Source organism: Dromiciops gliroides, chromosome 1 (genome assembly GCF_019393635.1).
Source record: "Dromiciops gliroides isolate mDroGli1 chromosome 1, mDroGli1.pri, whole genome shotgun sequence".
NCBI classification, from domain to species: domain Eukaryota; kingdom Metazoa; phylum Chordata; class Mammalia; order Microbiotheria; family Microbiotheriidae; genus Dromiciops; species Dromiciops gliroides.
In genome coordinates, this window is record NC_057861.1 from 6,291,206 (window position 1) to 6,315,192 (window position 23,987).

The window sequence follows — 23,987 nt, forward strand, 5'->3', positions numbered from 1 at the left end:
ATAGCCCGCGGAGCAGGCAACCATTCTGACAGAGCCCCCTACAAAATTGTTACACACCTCGCCTGGACCCTCACTGCTGCATGGCAGTCCTGCACCACTCTTACCACCTCCCTGACCCCTTCTCATGGTGCCTCTTCCAACCCTTTTCATCCTTCCACAGACCTCCCGGTGCGAACCCAGAGAACCTCATATTTTACTGGAAAAAACAGACCATTCGCCAAGAACTCTCTTTTTTCCTGTGTTCTATGTCTCCTAACTCTTAGATGCCTTCGGCCACTATCTCCTCCTTCACTCTTTAAAACAATTTAATAGTACTTTATTTTTTCTAATCACATAATGACAATTTTTAACATTCATTTTTGGGAAAGATTTTAAGTTCCAAATTTTTCTCCCTTCCCCTTCACCAAACAGCAAGAAATCTGATACAGGTTATACATGTGCAGTGGTATAAAATGTATTTCTACCTTAGTCATGTTGTGAGAGAAGAAACAGAAAAAAAGGGGAAAAACTGCCAAAGTGAAAATAGTCTGCTTCAATATGCATTCAGACTCCATCAGTTCTTCTGGATACGGAGAGCATATTCCATCATGGGCCCTTTGGAATTGTCTCAGATCATTGTATTGCTGACAAGAGCTAAGTTATTCATTGTTGATCATGGCACAGTGTTGCTGTTACTGTGTACAGTGTTCTCCTGGCTCTGCTCACTTCACTCACTTCACTCACTTCATTCTTGTCTTGTGAAGAGGGGGCCCTTCTCCTTGCCAAGGAAACCCTTCTTTGTGCACAAGTGATCCCATTCTATCCTGTCTTCTCCAGCATTATTGCCCGCTCTGTCCTTTCTCCCTTATCTTAAATCTCTACTGGTCTAGCGGCTTCTTTCCTGCTGCCTACAAACATGCTCATGTCTTCCCCACCCTCAAAAAACCGTCAATGGATCCTTCCATCTTCACTGTCATCCTATATTTCTCCTCTCTTTTGTGGCTAAACTATTCAAAAAGGCTTCTATGATAGGCAGACTCTCTTGTTTTTGTTTTTTGTTTTTTGGCAGGGCAATGAGGGTTAAATGACTTGCCCAGGGTCACACAGCTAGTAAGTGTCACATGTCTGAAGTCAGATTTGAGCTCAAGTCCTCCTGAATCCAGGGCCGGTGCTCTATCCACTGTGCCACCTAGCTGCCCCCCCCCCTTTTTTTTAACATAAAGATCACATAGACTTTCTCCTTAACCCCTGGCAATCAATCTGGCGTCCACCCTTATCATGCCACCAGAACTGTTCTCTCTAAAGTGACCACTGATCTCTTAGTTGCCAAACAACAGCCTCTTCCTTGGCCTCTCTGCAGCCTTTGACACTGTTGATCACTTACTCGTTCTTGATCCTCTCTTCTCTATAGTCTTCGGGACACTTCTCTCTCTCTCGGCTCTCCTCCTCCCTCTCTGATGGCTCCTTCTCTGTCTCCTTCGCTGGATCCTCCTCCAGATCACGCCCTCGCATCAGAGTCCCTCAGGGCTCTGTCCTTGGCTCTCTGCTCTTCTTCTGTATGACTTTGCTCTGTGATCTCAGCACCCCCATTGATTCATGGATCATCTCTAGGCTCCTGATTGCCAAATCTAGCCCTAACCTCTTTGCTGACATTGGGTCTTGCCTCTCCTATTAGATGTTTTAAACTTAATATGTCCAAAACAGAACTCATTATCTTTCCCCCTAAACCCTCTCCACCCAACCTCCCTGCCCCCTACCTTCTGCTTTCTCTGTTACTGTCCCTCAGGCTTCCAATCATGGACTCCTCACTGTCTCTCACCCCCCATTTCCAAACTGTTGCCAAGACCTGTGTATTGTACTTTTGCAGCATCTCTTGAATATGTTCCCTTTTCTGACATTGCGCCTGCTCTCACCTCATCATCTCTCGTTTGGACTGTTGCAATAGCTGCTGGTGGCTCCCTCTGCCTCCAGTCTCTCCCCATTTCAGTCCCTTCTCCAATTCAGCCAATAAAGTGATTTTCCTAAAGCACAGATCTCACCATGTCACCCCCTTACTCAGCAAACCCCAGTGGCTCCCTATTACCTCCAGGATCAAATACAAAATACTATTTGGCCTTCAAAGCCCTTCATAACCTGCCCCTTCCTACCATTCCTGCCAAGAACTCTCCATGCCAGTGATGCCAGCCTCCTGGCTGTTCCATGAATAAGACCCCTCCATCTCTTGGCTCTGGGCATTCTCTCTGGCTGTCCCCCGTGCCTGCAAGGCCCTCCCTCCTCATCTCTGCCTCGGCAGCTAAAATCCCATTTTCCACCCCCCTCTTAATTCTAGTGCCTTCCCTCTGTGAATTATCTCCAGTTTATCATGTTATAGCTTGTTCGTACATCATTGCTTCCATGTTGTCTCCCTCTTTGGACTGAGCTCCTCAAGGCATAAACTGGCACCTCTGGGGGAGGGCCAATGAGCCCTTTTCAGGGCTGCTCATTCGCCTTTGGTGTCTGCCCACCGCCCAACTCTCCCCTGTGCCTCCAAGAAGCTGTAGCATGCACTGCAGCCACCCCCTGGTGAACTGTTTCAGCTGACGGGCTAAACCAGGTTGAGGGTAAATGAGGGGCCTCAAACCCATGGGCAAGTTAGTGGGGGTCTACCCCACACATGTCAAGACTTCCCTGGATAGAGTGGATTTATTCCAATGGCCATAAGGCGGCTGGAGCAGGACCTGTGGAGCTTAGAGCTTGGTCTGGCATTGGAGATGCCAAGGTCGCCCACTGTGTCCCAGGCCATTGCCGGTCACCCTGGCTTTTGTCCTGCCGCTGGACTCTGATGGCTCTGGAAGAGAACCTGATGACTTTGTGTAGCTCTGCCTTCTTCAATCCAAATCACACACAAGTCAAGCTATCACCCTGTGACGTCATTGGTCCTGGGAAATGAAAGAAGAACAAGAACATCCCCAGTACTTAGCACTTAGTGTCTGGTATCTAGTAGGTGCTTAATAAATGTTTACTGACTGCTGCTTCCTTTTGGAACTTCATTTTTCTTCTGTGAATTAAAAAAAATGTGTCCCACCCCCTTCCTTTTCCTAAGGAGTTTTTGAAAAGTTTTGAGCAGAGTGGTGTCATGTCATATCTGTGCAGGGTGAGTTGGATGAATGAGAGAGATTGGTTGGTATGAAAAGTAATAACAATCAAGCAAGCAAGCAATAATAAATAAATAATCTACTGTTGGTGGAGTTGTGAACTGGTCCAACCATTCTGGAGAGCAATTTGGAACTATGCCCAAAGGGCTATAGAACTATACATACTTTTTGATCCAGCAATAACACTGCTAGGTTTACATCTGAGGGACATCCAAAAAAGAGAAAAAGACCTATTTGTACAAGAATATTTATAGCAGCTCTTTTTTTTTTTTTTGTGGTGGCTAAGAATTGGAAATCAAAGGAATGTCCATCAACTAGGAAATAGCTAAACAAGCTGTGGTATACGATGGTGATGGAATATTGTTGTGCTCTAAGAAATGACAAACAGGATGATTTCAGAAAGGCCTGGAAAGACTTGTATGAAATGATGTATAATGAAGTGAGCAGAACCAGGAGAACGTTGTGCACAGGGACAGCCATGCTGTTTGATGAAGGATTGTGAATGACTTAACTATTCTCAACAAAACAAGGATCCGAGACAGTCCAAAAGACTGAAGATAAAGCATGCTCTCCACCTCCAAAGAAAGAACTGATGCTGATTGAACACAGACTGAAGCAGGCTATTTTTCTTCTTTAGTAAACTGCCTGTTCAGATTCTTTGTTTATCAGCTGGGGAATTAGTATACATTTGAAGCAGTTCCTTATGTCTTTGAAATGAAAGAAACTTTTTTGCAAAAGCTTTTTTCCTCATTTATCTGTTTCTGTTCTAGTGGTAAAAATCCCTTTTTAATCTCACAGTCATAGATTTTTACTTTGTTTTCTGTGATTCTCTATCCTTTGGTCATGAGCTCTTCTAGTTCTGAAAGATATTTTTCATTTTATTTCTTTTATTCATTTGCTTATACAAAATGACTGATATGGTAATGTTTTACATAATTGCACATGCATAGCCCATATCTGATTGCTTACTGCCTCAGGTAGAGGGGAGGGAGGGAAGGAGGGATAAAATTTGAAATTTAAAACTTTAAATAAAAATGTTTATTATTAAAAAAAGAAAAGTACAGGGTCAGCTGTACAGACACTTAACACTTACTAGCTGTGTGACCCTGGGCAAGTCACTTAACCTCAATTACCTCACTAAAAAAAAAAGAAAAAAAAAGAAAAGTACAGCTGTTAATATTTTTTGTCCATATGGGACATTTTCCTTTTTCTTTTATCTCTTTGGGGTAGAGGCCAAGTAGTAGGGTTGCTGTGTCAAAAGGTTATACACAGTTTAATTAGCTTTTTGGACACAGTGCCAACTTGTTTTCTTTTCTTTTCTTTTCTTTTCTTTTTTTTTTTTGTGGGGCAATGAGGGTTAAGTGACTTGCCCAAGGTCACACAGCTAGTAAGTGTCAAGTGTCTGAGACTGGATTTGAACTCAGGTCCTCCTGAATCCAAGGCCAGTGCTTTATCCACTGCGCCACCTAGCTGCCCCCTTCTTTTCTTTTTTAAAAATGAGGCAATTGGGGTTAAGTGACTTGCCCAGGGTCACACAGCTAGTAAGTGTTAAGTGTCTGAGGCCAGATTTGAACTCAGGTCCTCCTGACTCCAGGGCCGGTGCTCTATCCACTGCACCACCTAGCTGCCCCTCCAACTTGTTTTCAAGAATGGCCAGATCAATTCACAGGCCACCCAGAAGTGCTTTAAGGTGCCTGTTTTTCTGAAGTTCCTCCAGCTTTTGTCATTTTACTTTTCTGTTGTTGTAACTGATCTGAGGATTATATGGTGGAACCTCAGAGTTTCTTGGATATACATCCCTCTCAGTATTGGTGATATAGAGCATTTGTTCCCATGGCTATTGATGGCTTGGATGTCTTCTTTACTAAACTGCCTGTTCAGATTCTTTGACTGTTTATTAGCCGGGAAATTACTATACATTGGAAGCAGTTCCTTATGTCTTTGAAACGAAAGAAACCTGTCGCAAAAGCTTTTTTCCTCATTTATCTGTTTCTCTTCTAGTGGTAAAAATCATCCCTTTTTAATCTCACACAATCATAGTTTCCTACTTTGTCTTCTGTGATTCTCCGTCCTTTGTTTGGTCATGAGCTCTTCTAGATCTGAAAAATATTTGTTCTGAGTCCCTCTGATTTATGTTATTCTTAATGTCTAAGTCATGTGTTTATTTGGTGCTTATCTTGATATATGGTAGAAGATGTTGGTCTATATCTAGTTTCTGCCAGATTGCTCTCCAGTTTTCCCAGCAGTTTCTCTTGAAAGATGAGTTCTTACCTTAATAGATTGGGTTTTGGGATTTATCACACACTGTTATTGTGTTCATTTGATTCTGTATGTTGCCTACCTAATAAGTTCCACTGATGGACCTCTTTATTTCTTGACCAGTGCCAAATTGTTTTAATGATGACTATTTTGTACCATAGTTTGAGGTCTGGTATGGTTAGCCCTTTTTCCTTCCTGCTTTAAAAAATTTCCCTTGAAATTCTTGCCTTTTGTTATTCTGGATGAATTTTGCTATTTTTTTCTAGCTCTGTAAAATAATGCTTTGGGGATAGTTTGGTTGGCTTGGCACTGAATAATTAATTTACTAGTATTGTCATTTTCATTACAGTTGCTCAGCCTTCCCATGAGCAATTAATACTTGTCCAATTATTTGGTTCTATCTTTATTTCCCTAAAGAGTGTTTTCTAGCTATGTTCATATAATTCCTGTGTGTTTGGCCAACACATTTCATGGCCTAGGCAAGGAGATATCTAAGTCTGTTCCCTCTTTTCCACCCTCATAGTTGCTAGCTTGTTTGCCCAGCAGCCTGGCCACCACTCCTGCAGGTGCTATAGCCCCAGCCACCAAAGACGGAGAAAAGAAAGTTTTTGCTACCAAAGTCCTTGGTCCTGTCAAATGGTTCAACATGAGAAGCTGGGAGAATTGTTGAAAAAGAAGTTTTAACTTTTTGCTTTTTACATCATGAGAATTTCCCTCAGTATCCCTTCTCCTCTCCTCCTAGAGAGCCTCTCCTTCTGACAGCATTTTTTTAAACAAAAAGAAAGAAAAAGAAGAGGAAAAAGCCAGCACAAGCTATCTATCTTGTCTGAAAGCAGGCAGTGTGTATCACTTGTGGATCCCACCTCCAGTAAGCCTCCTCACCAGTCTTTTTCCTTCAAGTCTTCCTAAAGGAAAGCTCTGATCATGTTACTCCTTTGCTCAAAAACCCTTCAGTGGCTCCCCATTGCTCACAGAACAGAGCCCAAACTCTTGAGCAGCATGGTGTGAAGACCTTGCAGGATCCGAACCAAAGTGTGCATGTGCTCAGGTGTGTGTGTGTGTGTGTGTGTGTGTGTGTGTGTGTGTGTGTGTGTGTGTTGGGGGGAAGGGAATGTAAGAAAACCAGAAAGTTAGGAAGGGTAGGTACCCTTAAATGCCAAGAAGAGATCATATCCAACCCTGGACACAATAGGGAACCGGTGGTGTTTACTGAAGAATGGGATTGATCCAGTTGGATCTGGACTTTAGGAGAATCACTTGGGCACTTGGGTGTTGAGGGGCTGGAGTGAGGAGATCAGCTTTCAGCTGTTGGCAGGGGTCCCAGGCCATAGATGCCAAGGGGCCAAACTCTAGTGGTGACTTGTGTGAGAGGGGAGAGAGCAATATTCTGAGACCTAGATGATTTGGCAACTGATTGGGTCAGTTACGGTTTGAACAGGTGGGCTGAGTGAGGGTTACACTGACTGACATTGGCGGGGACGATTAACAACCGTTTTGGAAAGGTTTCTGAAACGAACAGTTTCCTTTCTCAGCCTGCAGTAGTTATCTATAGGCTGAATTTCCAACTGCTTGAAAAGCTGATAGGAAACTGAGTAGCTGCCTGGCTTATTGCATTCTGAAGTTCCACGTGGGACCAAAGAGTAGATCATTTCGATTTGGGGAGTGAATGCTGCCTGCCCTTCTTTGATTCAGTGTGATAAAAGACTGCCTGCCTGAGGTAACAGTTAAGGGAAGAAGACCTTTTGTGGCCCTGCTTGTTAGTTAGGTGCCGAATATACATTTCACCTAATAGGTTCCTGGGAAGGGAGGATAAATTATCTTGAAAGGAATGAAACAGGTGCTCTGGCTTTACTGACGTCGTGGCAGGAGCTCATCACAACTCTCTCTCCCTGGCCACAAGAGATGAGGTCACTAGGTGCCACGGCCAATAATGGATCCCTGGACCTAAAGTCAGGAAGGTCTGAGTTCACATCCAGCCTCAGACACTTAACTGTGTGACTTTGGGCAAGCCTCAGATCAAATGAAATAATGTTTGCAAAGTGCCTTGCAAACCTTGGTGTGTATTATACATTCTAGCTATGAATATGAAAAATAAAATGAAAGAGAATCTTCAGATCCCTGACCTCTCCTGCCCATCTCTTTTCCTTTCTCACCCTCAAACATGCCTTGATGAGGAATAATGTTCTAAGCATTAGCAGTAGAGGCCTTCCCTCCCCCACTGTAAAAATGCTGTCAGCTGGGGAAGAGGTTGGTGAGAGCCTCTGCCTTGGGCTCTTGGCTGGGCCGCTCCCTGTCTCAGCAGCCCCGCCTTTTCCTCTGTGCTAATAGGAAGAATGCTGACTGCTTTCTGCGAATCATAGCTGTACTGAGAACATGCAGGGGGGTCAGACGGGGTTCCTGGTCCAGAACCCTCCTCTGCACCCCTTAATCCTGTGTGGCCCAGTGCTCCTCCTTCTCTGCCTTTTGGGTCTTTGTATTTGGGGGGTGCATATGTGAACTCATCCAGTGGTAAGGCACCTGCTGACAGCCCTGGAGAGGGCTGTTTTCTAAGGCCTCAGATGCACCTTCGTTAATTGATGTTTGCTTCTGTGACAGGTACGCCAGCCTAATTCAGTCTCATTGAGCCTTGGCCTGTCTTGGGAGGGAGGCAGTGCGGGTGGTATGAAGGAAAAAGCACCAGCTTGGCTGTCAGAGGTCATGGGTTCAAATCCTAGCTCTGCCGTGAACTCTGTTAGTTACCTTGGACAAATCACAACTTTCCTCTAGGCCTCAGTTTCCTGATCTGTAAAATAAGGGGCTTGGACTAGCTGGTCTCTGAAGTTCCTTTCAGAGCTAAGATTGATGGGGGGGGGGCTAAAGGGGGCTAACAGATAACCTCAGACTTTGATCAGTGGTAGCCAGAAGGGTTAACAGAGAAACTAACCCCTGAGTAATCAGGGGGTTACTGTCAACCAACACTATCAACAGAAGCCTGGGGAAGGTAATTAGGGACCATTAATTATTAATAGCCATTAATATTCCTAAATGACAGGACACCTAGAAAACAGATCTTAAAGAGATATCATAAACAGACCCTCTGGCTCTGGCAAATCTAAGCATGTCTTTATGCACATGTGTGGAAAGACCAAATATGTCCTTAGGTTCACCTTATGCCATTTAAACCCTAAAAACACACCCTTAGGGAAAAAGGTCCCCACCTTGGAGGGTGTCTCAGGACCCCAGGAAGTCCAAAATAGGATGTGAACCTTTCACAATGCGGAAGATTAAGATAATGAGGAGATAACATCTACTTTTCTCACTATAAATATAACAATTTTCCCTCTCCCTATTGGAGACACCTTTGGGTGCTTCTCCCTGGGGTCATCACAGTATTCTAATAAAACTTAGTGAACTGAGTCACTGAGTCTTGTAATTCTTTGGGACACTTCACGATCAATTTGATCAATTAAACCCATCCCCCACTTCAAGATCACATCCACAACCTCTCCCAGTGCCGGGCCTGATGTGAACTTTGTGGGGCCCTGGGCAAGTTCCTTTCCCCAGACAGGGCTTCTGTTTGCTCTGCTGTCAGTGAGGGTGCTTGATGAGGTGATGTCCACTGGGGCCCTTCCAGAGCGAGCCTTCTGTGACTGGAAGCTTCAGCAATTCCCCAACACTCTGTTTCTGTCGTTCCTCATGGGGCTGGGGAAGAGGAGGCACTGGTGTGGGTGAGCCGAGATGGCCCAATTTCTGCACACGCTCATTGGCCGTGTTTCAGGCTCTCCATAGCTAACCGTTTGCTTTGGCTTTTGCTCAAGGAAATCTGCAACCGCTTTGTAAGTTTCTTTTAAATTTTAAATTACAGGTCCACCACTAGTTCTGGCGAGACTTCTGTCAGGTGAGTAGGTTCTCCTGCCCGTGGGCCCCACCCCATGACGATGCTCTGCAGCACCTGGTGCCCCTTTGCCCATTTATTCCTCACAGGGTGGGTCTGAGCGTGTCCTCTCTGCTCTTGGCCTCTTGGGCATGGCTGCTTAGGACAGGGCTGTTAGCTCAGAGGGAAGTTCCTAGGCATGCTTCCCACTGGGGGTTCTAGACTGCTCTTACACCTCCCCCTACCTGATGGGGCCTCACTTTCCTCCCTTGCTCAAAGAGGAGACACATGATCTGAGGCCCTGAACATGGAGTCACGGGTTTGTAGGCCTAGTCTGGGGTCATAGGTCTAGTCTGACTCGGCCCCCTTTGAGACCTGGACTGTCACTTGAATCTTCTGAGCCTTAGTTTCCCCCTCTGTAAAGTGAGGGGCTGGGTTAGAGGATTTCTTAGACTCCTTCCAGGCCTAAGTCTCTGGTCCTAAGAAATCTGCCAGGCACGTGTAGGTTGGTATGGCAGACCAAGTGCTGGGTGCAGAGTCAAGAATGCCCCCTCTGGTACTTCATGGGTGTGTGACCCTGGGCAAGTCATGTCACCTCCATGGGATCAGATAGCATCCAAGGCCCCTTCTTGCCCTACATCTCTGAGAGGCACAGTACCTAGCAAATAGTAGGTGCTTAATAAATGTTTACTGAATGAATGACTGCTGGGATTAGCTGGCCACGGTCTGACATGGAGATCTTTGCTGTGCATGCAGCCCATAGGAGCTGCATTAGCTTAGCTGGCTTTAGTTAAAGCAGACCCTCCTGCCGGGGGCTTGTGTGCAGTGACCCAGCCGTGACGGTGGGCAGGCCAGGGCTGACTCCGCTCACTCCCCCTCCTTCCTGGGGCTTCTTCCTCCTTTGCCCCTGCTCGTGTCTGTCCTCATGGGCTCAGGCTTTCTGTTAGGGAGGGAGGGCGGGCTTGCTTGGGCCTTCTGTGCAGGTGAGCCCAGCTCTGGAGTCCTTTTACCTGTTCAGAGAGGACTGTGGGGAGTTTTGTGTAATGCAAAGCAGGAGAGTCCCCCATTCTGAGTTCTTAGCACGCGCTAATGAGAATGTTTTGTTTTGTCTAGTCTAGATTCCCTGTTGCCCTCAGGAACCTTACCAGACCACTGTCCTTTAGAATAAAGAGTTGGTTTTTTGTTTGTTTGTTTGTTTATTTGTTTTTTGGTGAGGCGATGGGGGTTAAGTGACTTGCCCAGGGTCACACAGCTAGTAAGTGTCAAGTGTCTGAGGCCGGATTTGAACTCAGATACTCCTGACTCCAGGGCCGGTGCTCTATCCACTGCGCCCCCTAGCTGCCCCATAAAGAGTTGTTTTTTAAAGAAGAGGAAAAAGAAAAGTTAGCAAAACTAATTAGGCCACTAGGTGACTGTGCTGTGGTTAGAGCAGCAGACCTGGAGTCAGAAAGGCCTGAGGTCCCACATGGCCTCTGCCTCTTCTTAGCTGTGTGACTCTGGGTGAGTCACTCACCTGCCAGCCTCCCCCCCCCCCCCTTAAATGGGGCTAATAACAGCACTTAACTCTCAGGATTAGTGTGAGGATCCACTGAGATATTTGTAAAGCACTTAGCACAGTGCTTGGCACATAGAAAGCACTATATCAATGTTGATTAAGATTATCATTATTAACCAGCCCATTGGAAAAACCGCCCTGCCCATTCTTGTCCCACACCTGTGCCCTGCCCCGTTCCTTCCCCTCTGCAGAGGAGCTGGGGGAGGATCATCTGTGGAGGCAAGCCATGGTTCGAGGGATGGGCCTTTGTATCCTCCTTTGGGTTCTCATTTTGTAAGCCGCTTTCCTGGCTCTGCATAAGTCACATTCTGTCATCAGGTCATGCCAGTCTTTGCGTGCCTCTTTCTCCACACTTGTCATGCCTCAGCACAGGTGACTTTCCTTTACACTCACGAACCATGGTTTGCTGAGCCCTTCCCCAGTCAATGGGCATCCCATACACTTTGTTTTACGATCAGTATTTTCATGTATATACAGAGATCCTCATTTTATAAATGGGAAAACTGAGGGTGAGGTGGAGCGGAATTATCTGGGGACTGAACTCACAGATGATGGGCACCACCTTCCTCCCTTTTGAAGCATCATCTTCCTAGACACTTTGGAACTTTAGAGAAGCTCTGGATCCCATGGGGGGAGGTGAGAGAGGGGGTCAAACACCTGCCACTCCTTTATATTTGGGTGGGCAGACTCCACAGACTCCCATGAGTTATCTGGTGGCACATTGCTTCTCTGTACCACCTGTGCTCATAGTTCCTTGGAACCCTTCTGCCTGGGTAGGAAGGGCCCCAGGTCACTCTTCCCCCTGGAGGCTGTGAAGCAAACTAATGGGAAGGAGTCCATCCGTGTCACTTGGATGAAGCGCTCCTAATTCATGGTTGTTTCTTACTCCTGGAAAGGGTTTAGTCAGAGGAATTGAAGGCTGACCTTCACAGCATCTTCTGCCATGGTCATGTGGGCGTCGGCAGGTTAGAGAGAGTGGTGGCCTCTATTTCCTGGTCTGTTCAAATGAAAGCAAACACACCTTATTTCTTCAGCAAATGAAAACTCAGGCAGAATCCTGAACTCAGTGAGACATTTTTAGGAGCATATGGAATTTCTCACCACAGGAGATAGAGTGGGGTCACAGTTTGTGTAAGAATGCCAAGAATCTGTGGATGGAGTAGGCCCAGTGACTTCTCTGTTTGGGTCTCCACAATTGGTTCAGTTTGAAAAGGGTTCCCTGGCTTAAAAGCAGACTTTTCATTTAATAGGAATGAGCTCTGTGGATGATCTTGGGAACCCTCACAAACCCCATTTTAAGTAGGGAGCCTACATTTTCACCCCCCCCCAACAAACGGGGGAGAGAGAGGCTGTATGGATGAGGCTGTGCCCCGGGAGCAAAGCTTTCTGTGGCTTTCTCTATTTTTTGACCAGAGTCTCCCCCATTCTCCACATTGAGGGCCTTCCTGCTTAAGGGGTTTGTGGAAGAAAACCACAACCAATCTGGGCCTTCCGCTCCTCCTTCCTGTCCTCGGATTTGCACCACCAAGTGCTGTTTCTGCATTTTGCAACAATCTTCCAAATCCCTTCTGGAGCGCCAGGATCTATTTTCTTTCAGATATAAGTGCTGGTCCCTTAGTCTTTGTATGAAGGCTTTGGCTCTGGATAGCCTGAAGCCTGGTCAACCAAGTGACACCTTTGTATGGGTGGAGTTTGTTGGCAAGACAAGATCATTTTCCCAACAAAATCCAGATGCTGTTGTTAAGCGGAATAATTTTTTAAAAGCCGCGTCTGTAATATCAGAAAGCACTTCCTTTGTACGAGGTTGCTTATAGAATTGCTAAGTGTAAAAAAGCCTCATCCACTGGGAGAAATATTGGACCAGCTGGTGGCTGTCAGTTCTCAGGCAATCAAGCGGCATTTATTCACAGTCATTTATCAAGCTGCTGTTTGGCGGCTGAGGATACGCAGATAAAAGTGAAGGGATTGCTGCACCCAGGGAGCTTCCGTTCCAGTGAGGAAGGCCTGCCCTAAGTAGATGCCTAGGGAACCCAGGGCAGCTGGGGGAAAGGCTGCATCTAGAAGGGCTTCTGGAGCTGAGTTCTTATTCTAAGACCCCAAGGTGAAGAGAAAGAAGTGCATGCCAAGGAAGGAGACTGCTGGGAAATGGAGTGATCTCTGCACGCAGGTGCTCATACACAGAGCCCCTGCGAAGAGCTCTACTTGCAGATAACAGAGGGCAAAAGAACTTGCCTGTGTCTGAAATCCTTCACGATCAATAATTTGAGAAACCCAGATTTCTGAGTTTTACCTTGCAAGTGGCCCAGGCACCAGAGCGAGTTAAACACGTTTGTTTGTATGTAAAACTGCGCCTTCTAGACATTTCCTGTGTAGAGATAGATGTAGGGGATGACATTGAAATCGATGTGGGGAAGGACTGATTGCCGGGAAAGCCTGTAGTGGCAGTGCCCCATGGAGAGAGATTTGGGGTATAATAGGTAGGTTTTTACAAATGAAAACAGTAGAACATGGGAGAATGATACTGACTGAGCTCACAGCTCTGTGAGAGTTGGGCTGATAACTAGGCCTATGAACACTTGTTAAAAATGGGACCCCTGTTGTGGTTTGGACATGCTTCATGTTTCACAGACAATCCTTGGGGCAAGAAAGGGAAGTAAGGAGCCACAGACGGGGTTAGCGTCATTGGAATAGTAAACAGATTGATGACAAACAGTCCAGTAAAAGGAAGGTTCTTGGCAAAATTGTGTGATGATGTGGGGGAAGAGGATAGGGTGCTTAAAACCCCACCTTTGTCTTCATCTCTTGTGTTTTGACACTGCCTCTTTTTCCCAGAGGTGTTCCTCTCCCTTTCCCTTCCAGAAAGCCATCCCTGATCACACAGGATGAGTAAGAGGGAGAAAACCAGAGCCAAACCAGTTCAGCTGAATGGAAGGCACACAAAGGCCTCTGTCCTTAACAGACACATTTAGCAGAGTGATTCTCCAACCCTGTAGGGCCTTCAGGGGAGGGGGCGCCCCCTCGCGTCCTTCTGATTGGCTCTTCTCTCCCCTTACACGGTTCTAGTGGGTGCAGATGCTGTTTTGCTGGTTTTTTGTTCTGGTACAAAGAGTGCAGGGAAGTGCCACTGGGGGAAGAATAAGCAGGCCCCTCCTTGAGCATCTCTGGCTTTGTGTGCAAGTGATATCCTGAGGGATAAATCCATTGCTTGACAAAAACCCCTCCTAAAATTGGAGCGTTGGGTAAATATTTTTAAAACCTGTGTACTATGAATCAGGGTGAGGTCCCTTAGTTCATACTTGGATCTAGAAAAGTCAAGTCAAGTCAGCAAACCTTTAGGAAGGGCCGGGCGTGTGCCACACCGTCCTAAGTGCTGGTGATGCAAAGGAAGGAGGCAGTGAGGACACCACCTACACTGGAGATCCTTGAAGGGCCGAAATGCCCGGAACTGCCCACCTCCTCAGGCCCCACAGAGGAAGAAGAAAGGAAGTGGAGTAGGCCATTTCAGGAAACGGAGGGCAAAGTCCAACCTCCTACAAAGCAAGCCCGACCCTGGCTGAGGAAAATGGGAACAGCGGAAAGTCATGTTTGATAGGATCTAACGCTTTCCTAACATGTGACTGTTGTGGGAGCGGTCTCTCTGTCCCTAGGGGCAGACGGAGGCATTTAGACCAAGTCTGTCCGGGGACTCGTCAGTGTTCATGCTGGTGTGATCCCCGTGGGAAAAGGAGCACTTTTATCTACTTTATCTTTGCTCTAGCAGAGAATATAGACAACATGGCCTTTCGGGGACTTGAGGGAATTGTCATTTTTGTTGTTTGGAAGGCAGACGTAGACCCATGCTATAGTCTGTGATTCCTGCCTGGGCCTTGGACGGAAGCCTGGCACGGGAGCAAATGAATGGGAAGTGCTGAATAATCCAGTGGAGAGAGTGATTAATGCTGGTGAGGAACCTTGAAACATGCAGCTTCTTGTGTTGAGCAGGTGCACATGCCTCACCTGTGTCACTGGGTAGATGCCATCATAAGGCAGCTGGTGGTCCAGTGGTTAGCTCATTGGACCTAGAGTCAGGAAGCCCTGAGCTCAGATCTGGACTCAGCACTTATTAGCTCTGTGACCTACCTCTGTTTGCCTCAGTTTCCTCAACTGTAAAGTGGGGATAGAAATGGCACCCACCTTGCAAGATTGTTATGAGACTCAATTAGGATTGTAAAATGATTAGCACAGTGACCGGCACGTAGTGGGCGCTGATAAACGTGAGCTGCTTTTATCAGTCAAGGGCTCTTTTTCCAAAGGTAGTGATTTAATTATTTCCTTGGTTTTGTCTTGTTTTGTCTTCCTCGTGCTCAAGGACACTACCTTGTGGCAGCCTAATTCTCTTTTCTCTCTCTCTTTCATCCTCTGAAGATGGAAAACTTTTGATTATGATAACTAAGCACAGGAGACTCATTATCACAACTTCAGACATCCTCGGGGTTAGGCCGCAGAGCCCTGTATTGGCATCAGAGCATGCAAGTTCCAACTCTGGTCTCCAAGCCTCAGTTTCCTCATTTGTAAAGTGAGGACACTGGTACACATGGTACCTTTCTCAGAACCGTGAGGATCAAATGAGGTAATATATGGAAAACACGCCAGCCTTAAGACACTTAAAATGCCAAGTATTGTTTTTAGCTCTATGACCTTGAGGGAGATCACTCGGCTTTTCTGGCCCTTTGTTTCCTCATGGGTGAAATGATCTGATTGGATTTGATGATCTATAAGGCCACATCCAGGTCTAAAGCCTATAAACTCCATGGCGTGACTTAGTTATATGAAGGTGGTGCTAAGTCCTCCCCAGACTCTGGCTTCAAAAAGAATTCTGCTGACCCTGAAGCAAAGATGAGCCCATCTTTCTGTCAGCTCTGGGTAGGGTAGGAAGGAAGGGTGGCCTCAGAGTCCACCCCTGTTGGCTTTTATGTTTGTGTACAAAACTTCCAGGTTGTCACCAACTGTCCACTGAGGTGTATTTGACACAAGTTCAAGTCTGCTCAGAGTGGCATTTGGAGTCTGAAGATGGTGGTGAGGTGGTGGTCAGCTGACCTTTTGTTGGGATGGTAACGTCATGAACCTCGAGTGGATTGAGTGGGGAAGGGGCTATTCCTGTGTAAGGCGTCAGGTGGGAGTGACCCAGGCAGCTTGGGGCTACAGCTGATGAGCGCCAAGTCTGTGTGAGTGCTTTTGGAAGTTCAGGTGTTTGGGGCTTGTTTTCAGAGCATGGTTTTAAGGTGGGATTTTATTTTTAAATGGTTCTTTTAAAAACCACTTAAAGTATCCCGTTCGTGAAGGAATCGATGCTCAGGTAAGAGAAATTTAACTCAACTCCCACCTCCACCACTTGCTACAGTGTGTTTTTGGACAAGTTATGTGACTTCTCTGGGCCTCAGTTTCCTCATTTGTAAAATAAAGGAAGTTGTGCTAGGTGACCTCTAAAGTTCCTCCCTGTTCTGCATCTGGGATCCCCTGTATGACCTCTGAGAATCTGGTTGGGGTTTTTCCTAATACTTTTTAAAATATAAGTTTTTTCTGCAACCTTGCTCTGCTCCCAGGTCTACCCCCCCCCCACCACAAGAAGCACCCAAGTTATTGTAATAAATACAGTCAAACAGATTTGTACACTTGCCACATCTGAAAATATGTCCCATTCTTCAGCTTAAGTCTTATTTCTCAGGACATGGGTGGCTTGCTTTGTCATTGGTCCGGTGGAGACACGGGTGGTCATTGTGTGAAGTCTTTCAGAAATGTAGTTGTTTACAAATTGTTCTCCTGCTTCAGCTCATTTCACTCTTTGTCAGTTTATGCAAGTCTTCCCAGGTTTCTCTGGAACAGTCAAAAAACATAAGAGCCTACTATGTGCCAGTGCATGATAATAATATTCCTTCACATGCATATCTCATAATCCGTTCAGCCATTCCTCAGTTGATGGGCAGTGCCTCAGTTTCCTGTTCTTTGCTGCAGCAAGAAGAGTTGTTCTAAATCTTTTGGTTCCCATGGGGTCTTTTCTCCCTTCTTTGGGGCTTAGTCCTAAGAGTGGCATCACTGGGTCAGAAGGTATCCAGTCTGATGACTTCTGGGTGCGGCTCCAAGTCACTTTCCGGAACGGCTGGCCCATCACCAGGGTTCAGTCTGCCTGTTTCCTGCAGCCCCTTCAACTCATCATTTTCCTTTTCTGTCAGCATTGCCAAACTGGCAGGTGTGATGTTTGACCTGTGAGTTGCTTCAGTGTGCGTTTTTCTAATCATTAGTCATAGCTTGGATTTCTTCCTTTGAGAACTACTTGCTCTGAGGACCTTTGTCATGTCTAAACTTTCCTTGGGTTGTCTGCTCGTTCTATTTTATATCTATGAGTTACTCATTTTGGCCTCAGAGACAGTATGGCAGAGTGGGTAGAGTGCTAGGAGTGCAGTCCAGAAGATTTTCTTTCACATCTAGCTTCAGGCATGGACTAGCCGTGTGAAACTGAAGAAATCGCTTGCCCGTCGTAGAGGGATTAGAGTCTGCCTTGGTGGGGATTCCCAAGCCTGCAGTGGCCGATGCTGCTGCTGAACTCACAGAAATCCTTTGAGTAATCTTGGCATCTCTTATCTTCAGATGGTCCTCTTGTTGCCTTTGACCATTTTCTGTCTCCCATACAGCATTTGAAATAGTGTTTCTTTTATGTGATTTATGTATTCTTAGGGCCACAGAAGCATAGAATTTCAGAAGCCAGGTCAGAGTAGAAGGCTTGTCAGAGTCTATGCAGGCTAAGCCATCCTTGAAAAGCATCTCCATGGCCACATGCCCAACAAGTGGGCCTCCAGCCTCTATCTAAAGACTCCTGATGAGGGAGAGCCCTTTATTTCCCCAAGTCAGTCAGTCAGTCAGTCAGTCAGTCAGTCAGTCAGTCAGTCAGTCAGTCAGTCAGTCAACAGGCATTTATTAAGCACTATGTGCCAGGCACAGGGGAAATCATGAGTCCTGCTCTAAAGCACCTCCCGTCGGAATAGGGGAGACTCCATGCAGAGAACTCTGTACGTGTGAAGTTTATATGGTATAAATGGAGGGAAGCCACAGTGGGGAGGGGCGGCCAGAAAAGATCTCCTGCGGAAGAGGGGAGCTGAGAGAGGTAGAGGTGAAGGAGGAGAGCGTGCCTGACATGGAGGACACCGAGGGCAAAGGTGAGGGGTCAAGACGTAGAGTGACCTGTGTGAGGAATAGGAAGGTGGCTATGGCCTGGGTTGTGCCGTGGATGGAAGGCTAGGAAGGGCCCAGGTTGGGAGGGGCTTTAAACGCCAACAGAAAATTTTGTCCCTGCTCCTCCTCTCCCTTCCTCTTCCTCTTTTCCAGCCCAGCCAACCCTCCCGTTTGGGGTGATCTGTTCTCTTCCTGCCCAGCTTGTTCTGAGCTCGAGATCCCAGGGGCTCCATGTTCTCTGTGCTGGGCTGGGTCTCTGGGGCTTTGAGATCCCCGTTTCCTGCCCTTGCTTCCTAGCTTCTGCACACAGGGGCCTTTTTTCTATCTGGCCTGCTTGGGGAGTTCTCGCTTCCTTACTGGACTTTTCTCTTTGTTTCTTCAGATTTCATTCTTATGAGGTTTCCCTTCCACACTGGGCTGACTTCCCCTCTAGGCTGGTAGTTCCTGGGATCCCATCTGTCCTTGCTGTGAACCCTTGGAAATGTGCCCTCCCAACACCCGGGGTGCATGTCAGACAGTGTCTGCCTTCTCCTTTCTCACAGAACTCGTCAGGGTGAAGGGTGGGATTCCTCCTCTCCCAGGTCCTGTCCCTTCCACTCCAAGCAGAGTAGAGTCCCTTCTGTTGGTGAGGGGAGGACATGGAATTAGATTTCCCCTTGGTGCTTTCTCTCTCTTTTTAAATTGGAGAGCCCCATGTGTACCTTGAGTCTGTGCATTGGCTTTGAAAGCCATGCCTTCCTTTCATATCTGAGTGCTGCTTAGTATATATGATTGTTTAATTTTAAACATGTCATCAATGTGTAGGCCTCATTTCCTTTGGACTCTATGCCATGCATCCAATGGTAGGGTTTTTGTTTAAATCATTGAATCAAAGATAGGAAGCCCAGAGTACTTTTGACTCGTCTGAGTTCATATGTTTGGAAGACCTGGGCACATATCCTTCCCCACTGTGTGCCTGCCTCCATTCAGATTTATTGCCTTAGTAACTTCAGGTCTGAAATAAGTGTCTTTGCACTGCACATATTCATGCAACAAACATTTATTAGAGGCCTGCCTCCCATGCCCAGAGCACGGTGGCTGCCACTAAGTGAATGATACAAAGTTTGGATAAGAGAAGTCCCTGTTCCTGTGGAGCTTTAGAGCCCAACAGCACCAAGATGCACTGGGAGCAAAATACCTTGTTGGACGAGATGTGGGGCTTTGATTTTCCTTTAGGACTCAGGTCCTCCTGAATCTAGGACCCGTGCTTGATCCACTGTGCCACCTTGCTGCCCCCAATTCGCCAGCTTTTCAGTGCAATGGGGGTTAAGTGACTTGCCCAAGGTCACACAGCTAGTAAGTGTCAATGTCTGAGGCCGGATTTGAACTCAGGTCCTCCTGAATCCAGGTTGGTGCTTTATCCACTGCACCACCTAGCTGCCCCCTCATGTCACTAGCTTAAAAAAATTTTTTTTTAAGTAATAAACATCTCTATTTATGGTTTTGGGTTCAAATTTTTGTCCCTCCTTCCCTCCTTCCCCTTCCCTGAGGCGATAAGCAATCAGATATGGGTTATACATATATGATCATGTGAAACATTCCCATATTAGTCATTTTGTATAAGAAAGTTTGAATAAAAGAAAGAAAATGAAAGAAAGTGATATAGCCTGCTTCAGTCTATGTTCCATCAATATCAGTTCTTTCTTTGGAGGTGGATGGTATGTTTCATTAATAGTCCTTTGGGATTGTCTTGGATCATCGTATTATTGAGAATAGTTGTCATTCACAGTTCTTCACCAAACAGTATTGCTGTCCCTGTGCACAAAATTCTCCTGGTTCTACTCACTTCATCATACATCAGTTCATACAAGTCTTTCCAGGCCTTTCTGAAGTCATCCTGCTTGTCATTTCTTAGAGCACAATAATATTCCATCACCATCGTATACCACAGCTTGTTAGCCATTCCCCAATGGATGGGCATTTTGATTTCCAATTCTCAGCCACCACAAAAAGAGCTGCTAGAAATAGGTCTTTTTCTCTTTTGGGGAATGTCTTTAGGATATAAACCTAGCAGTGGTGTTGCTGGATCAAAGGGTATGCACAGTTCTATAGCCCTTTGGGCAGAGTTCCAAATTCACCAGCCTTTTTTGCTGAGTGTCTCTTAGATGAGGCTGGTTCTTGGATAGAGTTATCCTGTCTTCAGCCTTTCTCACTCGGAGATTATGTTCCGATGGCTAACCCTTAGAGACCCAAAGCTTATCTCCAGATCACAGGGAGGTATTGAAAGAACACTCCAATGGAAGACTATTTTGGTTCTGAATGATACTTCTTTTCAATCTAATCAACTTTGTATTTGTACTAAAGCCTTTCATTTTGTTTTTCTTTATAATTATGTTAATTGATTTATGTCCTTTTGGAGTTCTAGGAGCCAGGACATGATTCATCCACCTTTAGAGGAGAAGTAGGAAGGAAATAGAATAGAGGAAAGGGCCAAGAGAGGTCTTTCTATTATCAGCCAATCACCTAAAAAGAAATACTTGACTCCCCATGGGAAAGGACCAACAGGTGCTTTCCTCCCCTTCACAGGTTTTTCAGGTCTGCCCAAATTGTGTTACTTTCCCCAGAGCTCTGTCTCCTCCTCCTGTATTCCTGCATCTGCTCAGACCATCCGAATCCTTAGGGTACCCTCCATCTTGAACCCCACATCCCAGAAGGCTTCTTTTCCTTGAGGCAAAGCTCAGGAGCCACGTCCTATTGAGACTTTTCCCTCCTCAAGAGTGCATCCCCTGATACCTGCTGATGTGTGGCCCTGGTGAGCTCCCCAGGAGAAAGTGGGCTTCAGGACCACCTCCCTTTTCTGCCTTTCTATCCCCAGCATAAATGGTTTTGAATTGAACGGACCGCATTGAATTTAGCTAGACTGAATCTGTCCCATCATGTTCTGTTCTGGAGTAGTCAGTTACCGAGACAGCTGGCTTTGTATGCACCCATCAGCTGATCTCCACCTCCTGAATTATTTTGCAATATTCTTGTGTTTTGTAGAATTGCGGTGCAATCCGGGCCAGTTTGCTTGTCGCAGTGGCGCCATCCAGTGCATCCCCCTCTCCTGGCAATGTGACGGCAGGGGGGCCTGCGAAGATGAGAGTGACGAGGTTGGCTGTCCAGGTGAGTGAGGACAACACCGGAGAAACATTGTTGTTGGTGCTTTAGAAATGTGGGCTGCGGTCCTACCAAAGTCCCAGCCAGCCATGGCCTGGATTTCAGATTTAATAATACTCTCAGATACCAAGTAACCAACAACAGAATGGAGACACCTCAGCAAAACCACAACATCAGACGTAGTTACACACTTTCAACCACACTTTTAATGTCCGTAACTTATTTATTGTGTTCTTTTCTGACCTGGAATGGGCTGCCTGGTGGATAGTGAGCTCACCTTCTTTCTTTTTTTCCTTTTTTTTTGTTATTTTGTTTTCAGTCAGCAAAGATCTGCTCTTTTTGGGGGGGGATTTTCAATGCAGCTTTGTTTTCATAATCTGCAAAGTATGCTTGTTATTAACTATAAGCTATTAATTCTTGCCCCAGCTCTTCCCTCTTTGCTCCTACTTGAGAACTAAAGGAAAACAAATCCTGTTATAAACAAGTCGTCAATAAAAATTAATTTACTCATTGTCTCATTCCTCACTCTTGAGTTCTTCCCTTATCAGCAAGTGGGTGGCCTCTTTCATCGTTAGTCCTCCGGTGTTGTGGTTGCTCATGACTCATTACACTGATTCAAGTTCCTCATTCTTTCAGAGTTGTTTGCCTTTACCATATTGATGTCAGAATAAATGTTCTCCTGATGCTGTTCCTGTCCCTCTGTATCAGTTTACACAAATCTTTCCATGTTTCTCTGAAACCATCTTCTTCATCATTTCTTACAGCACAGTAGTATTCTATTACATTTATATATCATAATTTCTTCATTCTTTGTCCAATTTATGGTTCCTTCATATTCCCATTCTTTGCCACCCCCAAATTTCTGCTATAAATATTTTTATATATTCTTAGAATTTGTTTTGTCTAGGAATAATATCTCTCTTAATCTTGTTGTCATTCAATTATTTCAGTAGTGTTCGACTCTTTGTGACCCCATCTGGGATTTTCTTGGCATTTCTTTGCCATTTCCTTCTCCAGTTCATTTTACAGATGAGGAAACTGAGGCGAACAGGGTTAAGTGACTTGCCCAGGGTCACCCAGCTAGGAAGTTTCTGAGGCTGGTTTTGAACTCATGAAAATGAGTCTTCCTGACCCCCGACCTGGCACCGTGTGCACTATGGCGCCCCCTAGCTGCTTCTCTTTTCCCCTTTTTTTCTTCTGTCTCTCTCTTAATCTGTTCTCTCTTTAATTCCCCTTCTCCCTCCTCTCCCTTGACTCCTATTTCCTTGTGAAGTGAAATGTATTTCTGTGCTCCACTCTGTATGTGAGTGTGTTCTTCCCTCCTTTGATCAGTTCAGATGAGAGTCAGCTGCTCCTCCTCCTTCCAGCCCCCAGATTATTTTCTCTAAACTTCTTTTCCTTCCCACCATCCTCAGTGTATTCCTCTTCCTCTTCCTCTCCATTCTTCTCTTAAGAAGGTAGTGAGCCGGGGCAGCTAGGTGGCTCAGTGGATAGAGCACCGGCCCTGGAGTCAGGAGTACCTGAGTTCAAATCCGGCCTCAGACACTTAACACTTACTAGCTGTGTGACCCTGGGCAAGTCACTTAACCCCAATTGCCTCACTAAAAAAAAAAAAAAAAGAAGGTAGTGAGCTTTCCATCCCTGACTCTTCCAGGCATTGTCTTTAGCCTGGATGACCACTTGTAGGGGTATCTCTCAGGTTGTTATGTGTTGTTGTACCCTGGTATTAGGCCATCACAGGAAGTACCATTGCTTAAGGCTGATGAAAGAGATAGATGGTACAGGAAGACATGCAGAAGGCAGGCCGTAGTATTGCCTCTGTTCTAGGTTATGTCACAGAGCTGATATCTTTCCATGATGTCGTTAAAGCTCAAATTCTAGCTAAACTATCTAAAATATCTAATGAGTGGTCACCAATAAATTATAAGCTTTAGCAAGAGTTAGACTTTTAAGCATTTATTAAAGAGAATAAGAATTTGGTAAAGAGAGAGAGAAAAGGCCTAGATTCCTATCTATTAAAGGGAGAGCGCATTTCTAACTCCCTTCTCCACCAGCGTCCCCAGGAAAAAAAAGCGAGACAGAGCACCAGGCTCCCCCTTCTTCCTCCCACAAGCAGAGGTCACTTCCTGACGCCAAAGAAAAGACTCCTGGTCTTGCCCTCAAAGACCTTCACTTCATGGGGAGCTTTTCTACAGGAAGTCTCCAGCAGATGGCGTCATTCCAATTGTTACAATGTGTTCACCAGATCTGTTAAGGGTCTTCCCAGGTCTCATCTCATCCTGGGACTCCCCTTGGGCTCTCAGAGCCTCTCCCAGGAAGCACAACACATACGAGCTCTGCAGACGGGCCCAGTTGTGGACCCAGCCTTGTAGACCACAGGGTAGGAGCCCACCAGGCTCAGGACTGGCTGCTGGTTGATAAATTGTTTTGGCTGTGGCAGCTCATCAAAATAGTCATTTAGTCCTCGATCCATCCAAGCATCTAGCAGGCATTAATGAATCACCTCCTGTATGCTGAGTACTGTGCCAGATGCTTTGTAAAATGCAGTATGGGAGGAGATGATTTCAGAGACTCCCTCAAGTTCTCAATCCGAACCTGCCTTTTCTTTCCTGGCTGAAAGGTCTGCTCTGATGCCACTTGAGATGCTGGAGCGGGGAGGCCCCTAAACAGTGACCAGGCTCCATATTGTTTTGAATTATTTGGATGGTCCGGGTAGATGGATTTTGTTAAGGCAATTAAAATATTTTTCTATTTTTTATTTAGTTTAAATATTCTTTTCTTTTTAAGTGTTGTGCTCCAAATTCTTTCCTTCCCACCCCTTCCTCTACCCGCTGAGAAGGCAAGCAATACACTAATTATACAT

At 45.9% G+C, this 23,987-nt stretch overlaps 1 protein-coding gene across 2 annotated transcripts in view; it reads left to right on the plus strand.

Annotated features, from left to right (window-relative positions):
- Positions 1 to 23,987, plus strand: part of DGCR2 (DiGeorge syndrome critical region gene 2) — a 109,486-nt gene that overhangs the window by 11,675 nt on the left and 73,824 nt on the right. For both annotated transcript variants that reach the window (XM_043981136.1, XM_043981140.1), the window contains exon 2: positions 21,008 to 21,130. In XM_043981136.1, the coding sequence (XP_043837071.1) occupies positions 21,008 to 21,130 (123 nt within the window). The remainder of the gene's footprint in view (positions 1 to 21,007; positions 21,131 to 23,987) is intronic.